At 35.4% G+C, this 13005-nt stretch overlaps 2 protein-coding genes and 1 non-coding gene across 6 annotated transcripts; 1 reads left to right on the top strand and 2 right to left on the bottom strand.

The window, feature by feature from the left end:
- Positions 1-1648: 1648 nt before the first annotated feature.
- Positions 1649-1750, top strand: LOC114748774 (U6 spliceosomal RNA). Its single transcript, XR_003740505.1, has one exon. It is a non-coding gene; the product is annotated as a U6 spliceosomal RNA (small nuclear RNA).
- A 496-nt stretch (positions 1751-2246) lies between these two features.
- LOC114748769 (protein BIG GRAIN 1-like C) lies at positions 2247-3257 on the bottom strand. The gene has a single exon (XM_028937222.1). It carries the CDS (start codon positions 3255-3257, stop codon positions 2247-2249), a length of 1011 nt encoding a protein of 336 aa, XP_028793055.1.
- Positions 3258-4543: 1286 nt separating this feature from the next.
- Positions 4544-11515, bottom strand: LOC114748770 (protein Brevis radix-like 4). 4 transcript variants are annotated; one of them, XM_028937224.1, is made up of 7 exons: positions 11248-11515; positions 10986-11154; positions 10755-10907; positions 10292-10671; positions 6183-6318; positions 5407-5807; positions 4544-4990 (listed from the first exon to the last, which is right to left on the bottom strand). In XM_028937224.1, exons 3-7 carry the CDS (start codon positions 10875-10877, stop codon positions 4912-4914), a joined length of 1119 nt encoding a protein of 372 aa, XP_028793057.1. In that variant the 5' UTR covers positions 10878-10907; positions 10986-11154; positions 11248-11515; the 3' UTR covers positions 4544-4911. The 4 variants fall into 4 exon arrangements, with proteins under 4 accessions (XP_028793057.1, XP_028793056.1, XP_028793060.1 ...); XM_028937223.1 differs by having other exon boundaries at positions 10986-11515; XM_028937227.1 differs by having other exon boundaries at positions 10755-10882; positions 10986-11515.
- Positions 11516-13005: the final 1490 nt, after the last annotated feature.

Below are 13005 nucleotides of genomic sequence, written 5' to 3'. Positions count from 1 at the left end.
AATACAATAAAACTTGAGACAATAATTAAATATAGATATAATGGGTTGGGGTTGGGGGAATGACAGATGGTGTTTGGATCGAGTGATATTGCTTCTGTTTCTTCACATGAAGTTGCTATTAATGCAAATACAATGTGAGTGTATTATAAAATATTGAAGGCATCACAAGCTGTGTCAGGTTGGTGAGAAACATGACCCCTTAAACTCACTGCCACTCTGTTTTGTGCATGTCATTCCTCTGTTTCTGCCTGTTTTAGCTCTATCTTCCCACGCTATTATTCTCTGCAAAATCCTCAGTCTTCACTGTAAATTAATGTTATATTGTTGCTTCTTCGTACGTACGTACTCTTGTGGTTTTGCTTTGTCCCTTTGGTTTATGTTCCTTGTCAGTCCACGCCTCGTTCCAGAATTATTAAATTCTTGGTTCACTTATTATTACATGAAAATTGAAACAAACCAACTTGTAGTGATGCTTTTTGACTATATATTGTTTAGCTAGGGGAGTTCAAATTGAGAGTGTAATTATGAGCTTTGAAACGGGCAAGAAGTGCAAATATGGGAACTGGTAATGATATACTCCTCCGGTTCTTAATATAGGACTCAATTTTTGAGTTGGTTTTGATCCTAAATATAAGACCCATTTCTTATATTTTTTAATTTTCTCTAAATTACCCCTATGGATACTCCCCCAACCACAATCAAGTAGAAGAGGGGGAGGGGGTATTAAGAAAGATGATTATGGTGTTTTAGGAAAAATGTGTCACTTTTCTTATAATTAACTAATTTACCTAACTTCCTTAATCTAATCAAATTAATTAAATGGATCTTATATTAAGGACCGGAAGAATATTTAATTCCAATGTTGCATGAAGTTAAAAGGTTAGGGGGTGGTTAAGTGGTTTCTTTCTCTTTTAACCAAGTCAATCACTGAACCCATGTGCCAAGCTGGTGGAAAAGGCTAAGCTTTTCCTTTTAAAAAAAGCCTTTTCATTTCTTATCGTTGAGAGGCTGCTTTTCACTTTTCTCTTTTCAGTTTGTCTTGGTATCTCTTAACAAACCCTGCCACCCAAATATGGATTACCAGATTCATTGTTAGCCATTAGGTGTACTTTTATTTCTATATAATATAAGCCATTCTTAGGGGGGGAAATTAACCATTTATTTCTTATAATTTTGTCTTAATTATAACTTAATCCCTAAATTTTAACTTAGTGCCATTTCAAATTCTATACTTTTGACCTGGTTAAAACTCAATCTTTATATATAATTTGGCCATTTAAAATATTAACCCAAAGTTAGAGAAAAAACAATTATAGTCCCTTATCATTTTATTTTTTTAATGTGCTAATCAACGTTTTAAATAGTTAAAATTACAATGAGTTACACCGAATTAAAAATTAGGAATTGAGTTACAACGAACTAAAATTTTATTAATTTCGCATTTTAAATATTATATATCTATTGACTCTCAATCGCTAACAATGTTATCAATCGTAGTAAAATTCTCTGTATATATATGCACCTATAATAAAACCTCTAGCAATTAAGTCTTATTTATGGTTAAGAAGAAGTCATAATATTTACTAGTTTTAGATTATAGAATTTGTAAATGTACAAAACTTACGTGGGCTTAAAAACCGGAATAAATGTCCCTTCGGGGACATCTGATAAAATTAGAACGATACAGAAAAGATTAGCATGGTCTCTACGCAAGAATAACATCACAAATCGAGAAAACCCGAATAAATGATAGAGTTGGAAGAAGTAAAGTTGAGATTACATTCCATGTTTCTTAATAAACAAGGAAACAGTAGTGATTATTTTATTATGAATAACTTTAATATTTAACTGGTATATATTTATTATGAATAATTTTTCTTGGTTTTCAATAAAAATTATTGTTCAAATTAATTAAATCATAAGGATTTCATTAAAATGATTTTTTTTTGCCTTACAAAGAAAAATATCAAAATAAAGCCAAGTAGAATATTCTTCAAGTAGATCTAGGAGTTAGGGTAAAAAATAGGTTTATTCTTGTATATTTAAGTTATTTTTTCAAATAAATTTTAATTGAATAAATTTAATCTAATTTAAAAAAAATTAAATATCTACATTTAAATAAATGCATAATTTTTGTCTCTTTATTAGAGGGGAAACGGAAAAAAAATACATAAATCATTATTAAATGAAAAATTCCACAAATTGAGGAATGAAATAGAATGATTTTGTTTTTGAAGGTTACAAGACTACACTCGAAGACCATTAGCAATGGCTTTGTTGGTTTCTAAATCAGTAGTTTCATAAACAGGAAGCTCTTCTCGGTACCTTGCAGTTCCTATAAGATGATCCAACTCAAACAAATCTGAACTCGAACAGCTCAAAGCATCGTCATCTTCATGAACCTCATGTTCATTATTACGACCATAAAACCCTCTGAAATTTAACTCGCCATTTGCTTGTTTTGCCTCTGCTCTGTTTTCCTTAGCCACTACAGAGCAGCTCTTCAACTTCTTCATTGAAGGGTTTCTTGAGAATTTCCGAACACTGTTTGGATCACTGTGGTACGGTTGGGAGTTTTCGTTCTCGCCTAGGGTCACACTAACTGGGTAAAATCTCACGCATCTTTTGACGCTGCCATTGTTGGGCTTCTGGCATTTAGGAGTTTTCCTCATGCACGAGAAGGAAGAAGCAGAGGAAGTGGATAAGCATGGTGATTTTGATTTTCTCTCAAGGCCAACATCTTCTACAGCTCCAACATAACACATCTTGGCCTTCTTCACATTCCCAGAATTGAAGATGGAGCTCAGGAAGCTAGCTATTCGACTTCCAGGTGAAATTGGCTGCTTCACCTTCTTTGGCTTCTCATGCTTCTGGGTCCTCTCGGATCTGAGCTTTGGCCTTAGTTTTCTGAAGCTGGCTTCTGTTTCTGAGAATGAAAATGCTGCACCACGAGAGCTACATTCCGATGAGCTTGAAGAAGAATTAAACAACATAGAACTCTGTTTCTCCATCCAATCCTCCATCATAACGGCTCGACGAAGATTCATCCTCACTTTCCCTCCTTTCTCCATATACACACTCTGTTTATAGGTGAAATTGCTCTTTTTCGAGACCCCCAGTTCAAGATCCTCACCAAGACTGGATTTTGACTCGTCGATCGAACGGTAAATTGCGTCAAGGAGGCTAGAGGAGAAAGACGGGGTTCTTCTTCTCTGTGGGAAAGATTCTGGGTCTCGCATGGATCTCTCAGTGCACATGTTTTTTCAAGCACAATTGAACAAAGAAGAAGAAGACAGAATTTATAAACACGAAGGAGAGAAGAAGGCAGAGAAGTTTAGTTTAAGAGAGGAAACGAGCTGTAATGTTGGAGACAGACAGTGTCAAAAGCTGCAACGGGAAATTAATTAATAAACAGAAGGCAAGAGGGTCATGTGAGAAAACAGAGAAAGAAAGAAAGAGAGAAAGCGTGTGAGATTTAGAAGAAGATGTGTGTGATACAGAGATCACGTTAAGGTGTTTTGTAAATGTAGAGCTTTAGGTTAACAAGGAAGAGAAGAAATATAAGACAAAGAGAGACAAAGAGAAATTGTTTAGAAAAAAAGGGTTTGAGAGGCAATGATGAAGAGGGTGATATGACAGTGTTGGATTTGAAGCGATGGAGGGAATTTTCTTTCGGAGGAAAAAAGGGGACAGGGGAAAGTGACTTCCGCGCGTGCGGCTTATCTTTTCAGAACTCACCCACCTTCATCGATGCTGGTAGCTGCTGGTGGCGTTTCAGCTTTATCATATATCAATGGCGTTTCTGAGTGAACACAGTTATTAAATTCTGTTTTTATGTCTACAGTAATTTAACAAGATTTAACAAATACCTTGTCACGTGGTTTCGTTTCTTCTGTCCGAATCATGTTCCTTTTGCCCTTCTATAGGGATGATTGGTTTAGCAAAGTTAGTTTTGGATAAAAGATGATAATTTTTTTTCACCGATGAAATAATAATTTTTTGTATTGTGGATCATATTATTAGCATTATTTTTTTGGAATTATTTTGAGAAAACAATCTTTTTATGTTTGATTCATCATGGATATAAATAAAAAGCGAGTGCATGAAAAATAGAGTAATTTTCATTTCAATATTTACTGTATTTTTATTTACCCAAAATACAGAAGTGCCATTTCTCATCACATTCACATTTTTCTCTTACTAGAATGAAAGAACTTAACGACAGGTATCCAAAAGATTCGAGATTACCAGATTAGTATTGGGCGGCTTTGCATAACACAACTGCCAGACGCCTAATTTACATGCTATTGTTTCCGAAGTTGGCTATTTTTTCCTATTTTTAAGGCCTCACTTAGAGAAAGGGGCATTTTGGGCCTCTCCTAGGCCCAATTACAAAGACAAGCATTGTTTGGGCTGACTACAGAGCCCAATATTAACTAATCCAGTTCTTGCCTCCTTTTCTGACTCAAAGGTTGCCCCTGGGAATAATAAGATTATAAGAATAAACGTCATTCTCAACGGGAAAGTTTAGACACGAATAGAGAAGTGGAAACAAAAAGCAATTGATAGATTCATTCATTCTTGTACCCAATATCTGATTTACTATAGAAATTTACACCCACCCGACTTTCATGTAACATAGCAATTGGCACCCTTATCCACCATTATGTGAAGGAAATAGCAAAAGGTAAATTTACCACATACATTCAAGAGAAAAATTGAACTGATCACACAAATATAGCTAGTGTGACGAGTTTATGTATGCGGCCTAAAACAGGAGAGGTGCCAAGAACACCTCTTGTGATATCTAATTTACCTATAATGGGATTTCTCTAGTATGGTAAGACAAGGTATGAAACAATTTCATAAGCAACACCACCTCCAGGCTCTGTGAAGTATTATTCCTCAATCTCACAAGTATTGTTCATGTATCCTGGCTCGATTCTCTTCCCACCATAATCTAGCATGCACCTCCCCAAATCTTTCTCGGCTGCACCACAAATGAGAAAATGCACGGAAATCAATTCTATATGGTTCTACATCAAAATGATTGAAATAAAATTTTCTAGTTACCAAGTGACGACAATCTGAAGCCTCAAACCCATAAAAGGATTTGAGAACACTTATGTCACCGGCTTTACAAGGCACATGCTCAAGTATAAAGGAGGATCCGCATTTTCAAAGAAATTTTAGTAGAGTTTAGTTTGCCAGAAAAGTTACCTAGCATCTGCATTATAACCGTTTTACGTATAATAAAGACCCGATATTGTATTTAAGTTCATCAACCAAACCAGTCAGAATTTTATGAGTTCCTCTCTTTATGACATAGATCCTCCTTAGGTATCTACACAATAATTTCTTCTATTTCTGATTCCTATTTTTCCCAATAGTTGGCGGCAAACATACCTGAATCTGACTCGTCTTAGCTCTCTTTTGCCGCCTGGTAATGTTCTGATGGTAAGATAAACCCCAGGTTCATCCTGTTCGACCCATTCAGTGTCTTGATCACTAGCATTGCTGATTGATATATCCCCTGAAGGATCAGCCTCCCTGGATGAGCTACTTCTGATAGAGGCGTCCATGGATGATGCTTCTGTCTTGGTCGTACTTATGGTGGAGACTTTAGGTGTTGAGTTAAGGCCACCCGATTCATGATGATGGCGAGATTGCATTGAAAGATGGTCAAAAGAATCCGATGACGAGTATCCCGTTCCCAACGCCGTTGGGTGATTTAGATTACGAGGTAATCGTTCTTTGGTTAATGGGGGTGTCACAGGGATATCTTCTGCTGATTCAAGCTTTGAGAGCTGTCACAACCACAAACCCATTAAATAAACAAAATGAAAACAACTTCTTTCAGCTGTCAATGCTTTCTTTGCCCGTGAAAAATAGAATAAAATGAATTGAAAACATTACAAAAATGCTTTGACCTCTTTAAGAAGGGAAACTTTTAGTAATATGAAAATGGCATAACTAGAAGGGGGGGGGGGGAAAAGATTGCACATAAACATTTGCTAGAGTCGCCGTTGCTCCTCTGTAAGTGCACAACTACCAAATGGAAGAAATATTACTGAGCGATACATGCGCCACACGTCTGTAACCATTTGCTCCAAGCAAATTTAGCTAGAAATTACTGAGTAGTATGATCACATGTCTAAGATATACATAAATCCAGAGTTTACCTCATCTTCAGATCTTGGTGGTGTTGGAAGAGGGAAGGCTTGGCGATTAAGCTTCTGAATGTTGTAAAGTTCCTTGACCCTTTCATAGTTCTCTGCCCACCATTTTTGCGCCTGCCATTTATTATACATTTCCCGACTGTACATAGAAAATAAGCCAAAACTCAATTCACTGCCAATGACTCTTAAGTCCTTAATCCTAATGACATTTTATAATTTATAACTGAAGTACTTGAGCATAGCACAAAGCATCTGCATTTTATGATTACTTCCCCTACCTCACCCTTATCTCTAATTCTTTCATTTAAGAAAATAATTAAACTTTCATTTCTGGTGCACTGCTGCACGCTACTAAGGCATTTGCTAAGGGCATGTTTAGATTACCCTTTTTAACGGCAAAAGTGTCTTGGAAATGATGAAATTGAGGTTGCAAACTGAGTTAGACAAAAAATTTTGTTTGGCTGAACTAACTTTTCCAACCAACTTCTGGCCTCCAACCTCAGTTGGACACAACGGAAGAAAATTTGACTTTTCAAACTGCAGTTTTAAACGATAATCATTAAAAATGAGCATCTTAGATTTACCCTCACATTGTCCCCTCTACCTCATCTCTTTTGTTAGCATAATAAGCTTTTATTCAGACCAAATAAATTTTAATTTATATTTATGTTTGTCCATTATATATATTTAATTAATTATCTACAATGTGTTTTCAAATTTTTCTCCATAGCAAATATTTTATTTTATAATTTCACAAATAAACTATTTATATTTTATCATAATAATTTTATGTATTTTTTAAAACTATTATCACATTAAAAATATAAAATTTCAAACACTACTATTTAATAAAGTTCATGCCATTTTCAGTCATTTTACAACTAAATTAACTTTTTTATTAATCATCCAAATAACTTTTAACTTTTTCAACTGATTTTTTAAAAGTATTTATCTAAACATACCATAATTGACTTTTACTCTAACTTCAGTTACAAAAGTCAATTAAGCTAGAAGTCAGTTTTGTCCAACACCAATCCAAACATTCTCTAAGACTGTTTTGGTTTTAGTTAGTCGAGCCTAATAAAAACTGAAAATGATCAATAACTTTGTTTTTTATTATGTCTCTTAAGAATTAAACACTAGGACACAGCACGGAAACCCCAACACAGGTGGACCCTAAAACAATGTTCACGGCTACACGCAATTGGATGCCAAAACTCTCCAAGATACTGGCCCAAAATTTAACCCAACCTAATCGAGTTCGTTGTTAGGCCCGACTAAATCAAGTTTTTTTTTTAATAGGCACAGATATACTTCTATTAAAAGCAAATACTGCTGGACACCAAATGTGATACTTTTTCCAATAGGAATTCAGATCTTGATTTGTGACGTTGTGTCAAACTAGTCTCCTTCACTAGACTCGGCCCTCGTTAGTTTCCAACTGAATCAAGTTGGCCGCCTTACCAACATTTTTGTGTTGCCCGTGTTGCTTGAGCGGCTCTTGTGATGAATATGGATCCTCTGAAGCTGAGATCCATGGATTTGCTGAAATTTACTTATTATGGAATGTTTTTAACATTTTAAGGAAAATGAAAAAAAAAATCTAAAACAACAAACTTAAAAGAAATTTATGGGTCTTCAATCACAGGATTTATATTGTCTTGTGATAGCTCCAAAGTTTCAATTATGACTATAATGTTATTTTTTTGCTTCATATTAACTGTATTATTATGTGTGTTATGCTTGACACACTTTTAAGAAGTTCTTAACGCTGTTTTCAATAATGGCGAGCCACTCAAGTGGATACTTTTTGACAAAGTATACTCAAATGAATAATTGCAGAACTGGGTCAGGCGGTGCATGGAATAAAGCAGTTCTGAGGCCAACATTTGACCTTGGCTGGGGGGTTTGTCTAAGCAATCAAAACATGGTGGGTCCAAAATTAATTAATATTAACCACACCACTAAACTCACCTAAACATAAAATGATTTCGATGACGAACAGGATTTAATAATATATGGCTAAAAATCGTCAATCTCTGTTCGTATTATATGGGATTGCACCACAAGTCACCAAGTAGGACCAGCAACATATGCAGACTCTCTTTGAGCTTCAATCATACAATAAGTTAAATAAAAATATGGCAAACAACCCTCTTTTAAGTTATGCTTCTCAATCTGTGTTTGGTGCCCACCAAACAAGAGTTCACTTTTGTCATGTATACAGTTTCTGAGTGGCCGATGATGAGGGCATTCCTCAGCATAGCGCACATATAAGATGACAAATACTAAAGCTAAAGCTTTTTGTACAAACTTAATCAGCTGACTCCTGGCAGATTAAGCATATAAACAGCAGCTGGCCGCGGACAACACTTATCAAGAGTAAAATTTATTTGAAAATTTGATAATTTTATATATTCGAACTAAAAATGAAGAAAGGTAAATCAAACAAATAATAGATTTCTTTCTACATGGAAGCTTTAGAGATCTCTCAAAATTTCGTTAGCGTGAATATATATAGCTTTTGTTTATTGGTTTAGTTAATACTAAAGTTCCTGTCATGACAAGATCACAAGACAAGAATTTCCTCCCACCAGACAACAAAGACGGGTTAGAGGACCTAATAAAATCAACACTGGCCCACCGCCAATAAACAGGCCACAGTAAGCTCTCCTTTTGAACTTTCTTTTATTGCTTTATGGGAAGGGCGTGAAATTACAAGGGAATGGGGTCCCCTACTTAAGCCCTTTCACATTTATGGAATAGGATTTGGACTTTGGATGCTATGACGGAAGGGTCATGCTACTTTGTTTAAGAAAGAGAGAAAGTTTTAAAGAATTTTCACTTCATAAAGAGATGTCAATTCAATGATTCCTTGATTTATTGATACAGTGCTGATTGTTTTTATTTTGATTATCTTGCGACATTACTCCAACAAAATGGGCTGTGAATGGCCAGGCGTAAATCATTGCTTATCCTACGCCATCATAGAGGAAAATTTTTATTTTTTATAGAGCTACTTTTACATTTCCCAGTGAAAATACAATGTATATTAGTCTCGTAATAATAATTTTAATAAACAAGTATATGATTATTTTTTTAAATATATTATACATTCATCTTGTTTCAATTTAAAAAAAAAAGTCATTCATGTTATTCATTTTTTGTTACATTATGAGATTTTAAATCGGTAGCCTCTATTAGGCTCTACTCTAACTTTATCAATTGAAATATAGAAGTAGCCCAAAGTGGGGACATACTATATTTTAAAATGAAAAATTCATCAGGGCTATAATAGGACAATCAGGCATATATTAAGGTAATACTATCTTCGATCCTAATTATAAGACCCAATTGACTAATTTGAAGAGATTAAGGAAAGAAATTAAGTTAATTATTTGTAATAAATAGGTGTTGTCTTTCTCAAAATATCCTTACTAATCAACTATATTAGCTAGAACTACAATTATTAGAAGGACTACCTTGGAAAAAATACATAAATATGAGAGACAAAGTGAATTGGGGTCTTGTATCTAGGACCAAAATAAAAGTCAAATAGGGTCTTATATTAAGGACCGGAGGTAGTACTTCACATTATTAATATAAAAATTCATTTGACTTTTATTCCGGTCTTAAATATAAGATTTTAATTCATTTTGTCTCTCATATTTATTTATTTTTTAAAATAATCTTTACAATAATGATAGTTTTAGCCAAGACACTTGATTAGTAAAGATATTTTAAGAAGATGACACATATTTATTACAAATAACTAATTTAACTTATTTTTTTAATCTATTTAAATTAATCAACTAATTTTTATATTTAAAATCGGTATGAACCACTAATCCTAAATCAAGGATCACCTAAAACTTGGCTGTCCATGCACCATTAGTGATGTGAGACAAATTGACAGTTCACCGTAGGAAAAGGCACTCATAGTCATTATCATCACATCACTGTTAGTTTGGTACAGCAGGGTCCAATTCCATATGTCCACCTTGACCAAAACTGTCACGAACAGTCACCGTCCGATCAAAACTAAAACGGCACCTAAAGAAATAATACGACGCCTAGTGTCCCCCCCTTATGAGTAGGAATTGGAGGCGTACCTGAACCGGATTCGCTTCAAATCATTCCCTCCGCTCGGAAGTGATACAAAGGTGATTAATACGCCGGGCTCCACCTGCGCCACCCACTCCTTAGGTTCGTTCTCTTCGACGAACAGCACCACCGGTTCCACCCGCCGTCCACTGGCAGAGTTCGGCGTCCCCTCCCCACTCGAAATCCCCTTCAGCCTCGCTTCCATCTCCTTTCCCCATGTCCTCGTCGTTGTCGAGCTTGAGCTCGCCGTTCGTCTGTAGGACCATCGGAACCGATCCGAGTCCGCGTCTGACTCAGTACTGGTTCTCAGTCGATTCTGTGTCTGTGGTCCGGTGCAGGGGGCGCAATGCTTGTAAGCTCCGGATGCCTTCAACGCCATATCCTTGAGCTAAACGAAACATAGAGATTTCAATTTGATACTTCAATCGGACGAAACTTCTAATTGAAACCACAGAAGAAGAATTTAAGTACCTGAGAAGTGAGGGATTTGGTAGCTTGACTCTTGGCGGCGCTTGGGTTAGTAGAATCGGAATCATCGGGCTGATTCAGTGACTCATGCCCGAGTTTCTTTGGACGAGCTATGCATGTAAGCATTTCTGCTGCTTAATCAAAGTTCGTCAATCTCTGCAAAGTTAACTCGTAGAAAATAAAACTCAGATTTTATACTAGCTAATTTATACGGTTCCGCATTGCAAGAAGTACCTCCCAATCGAAATAGAGCGCACCCTGAAAGCGCAAGCCAGAACAAAAATTTGGAAGTTGAGGATAAAATTGAGGAGGATCAGGTGCTTCGATAATGAACTTGAGAAAACAGAGGATCTAGGAGTATGCGCCACGAACGTCAAACTTCAATTACGAAAGCAAAGAATCCCTGGAAAAACAGAAAACATACCGAATATAAAAAATGGAGGGAGATCGATTTTGAATGATTGGAGGAAAAGAAAAGGGAAAGGGAAAGAGATACCATCTGGTCGGGGATCATGGCGAATTCTAGTGGCAAATCTGCAAAAATGCCCAGTGATGGTTGTAGACTGTATTGTTTCATTTTCATTTCAAGAAACTGCGTACTGTATTTCTCGTGCCTTTCGGTTACCCCTTACCGGATGCTAACCGGTTATTGGACCCTCCGCGAAGCTTTGGATACTTGTTTGCCCAATGGCGAAGCAAGTAAAAGAATGACTCCGCCATTTATTGTGATTGGGCTTGGCCCATTGGGCGTAGATATTGATCCAGTTCAGGCCCAATATACCATTAATTGAAGAGGACCCAAGCTTAAACGGGTTTTAACCCCTTAACCGAGTGGAGAAGAGCGTGCTCACAATATATTAGATGATTAGTTGAAATTCAAAATGATATCGTGTGTTTGTAACTTATATGTTATAGGTAAATAATTTAAAATATTTATAGAGAAAAATTCCCTTTTTGATAAATTGAGTTTCAAGTATATCAGATAGATTTTGAGTTAATAATTCATTGATTGTATTGGAAACTTAAGAAGTAGGATGAAAACATTATCTACATTAGGGGGTGTGCATGGACCAGACTAGATCGGATTTGTTATCAACTCAAAATCTGGTTCAGTAAAGACCTCGGGCTGAAAAAGACAGCCTAAGGTCTGGTCCAGTCCAGTACCAACTCGAGGTCGGGTTGGACTGGACTTAATCCTCTAGATTGCCTAGACCAGTCCAGGACTGTCCAGGACCTAAATTTAATTTTCTTTTAAATTTTTTTTCTTTAATAGGAGGCAAGATTGTAACTTACTATATAAAATTTTACATATATTTTAATCCAAAGTTCATCAAATTTGATCATTCCCTTTCAATTTCCCAATAATGCCATGTTTTATTAATTAATCCTAATTAATATAGATCTTGTATTGTAGAAAATATATACGCATACTCTTAGGAAGTTAATAGATAAATCTTGATTATTTAAATAGACAAAAAACTTATATAGAAAAATTAAATCAAATTAAAATTATATAAATAATAATTGAAAAAAAAGGGCTAGACTGGACTGGACCAACTGGCCTGAGGGGCCAGTCCCTAATCCAGTCCAGCCCGATGAGACTAGTTCGGTCCAATCTGGTTTTAGACTAATTTTTTCTAAACCGGGTTTGCTCGGGTTGGACCGAACCATACCGGACTACTGGGTTTTTGCACAACCCTAATCTAAATGAATGGAATCACTTTTGAAAATCTCCATAAAATTACTATTCCCTTCACTTGTTATTATTACAAGGTATTTTAAACTAGCTCATATGGGTCAATGCAATTAGTCAACATTCCGGAGTCATTCTAATATTTTCAAGTATAGTAGTACTCCTCCGGTCCTAATTATAAGACCCAATTGACTTATTTGAGGAGATTAAGGAAGTAAATTAAGTTGGTTATTTATAACAAATAAGTGTTGTCATTCCTAAAATATCCTTGCTAATTAAGTATATTGGCTAAAACTATCATTATTAGAAGGATTATCTTGGAAAAAAATGCATAAATATAAGAGACAAAATGGATTGGGGTCTTATAATTAGGACCAAATAAAAAGTCAAATGGAGTCTTATAATAAGGACCGGAGGAGTATCATTCATTGCATACGGTTGACTTTTTAAACGACAAATGAACACAATTAATGGTTCAATCATGTAGATTGTTTATTTATGGAGGATATTTCAGAGATAATCATATCAATTACTTTTAATTGCATTTCATAAAATGCCTTA

Source organism: Neltuma alba, unplaced genomic scaffold, assembly GCF_004799145.2.
Source record: "Neltuma alba isolate B1F8T4 unplaced genomic scaffold, ASM479914v2 tig00005813_pilon, whole genome shotgun sequence".
NCBI lineage: Eukaryota > Viridiplantae > Streptophyta > Magnoliopsida > Fabales > Fabaceae > Neltuma > Neltuma alba.
The sequence above is the reverse complement of the archived record's forward strand: the minus strand, read 5'-3'. Positions and strand labels throughout refer to the sequence as shown.

Bases quoted from the DNA above. Each gene is read 5' to 3' on its own strand.
- LOC114748770 (XM_028937223.1), bottom strand. From the start codon at position 10,877: ATGCTTACATGCATAGCTCGTCCAAAGAAACTCGGGCATGAGTCACTG. The intron at 10,672-10,754 runs GTACTTAAATTC...TGTTTCGTTTAG, and splicing joins CCAAATCCCTCACTTCTCAG to CTCAAGGATATGGCGTTGAA. The intron at 6,319-10,291 runs GTACGCCTCCAA...TTCTATGTACAG, and splicing joins TTGAAGCGAATCCGGTTCAG to TCGGGAAATGTATAATAAAT.
- LOC114748769 (XM_028937222.1), bottom strand. From the start codon at position 3,257: ATGTGCACTGAGAGATCCATGCGAGACCCAGAATCTTTCCCACAGAGA.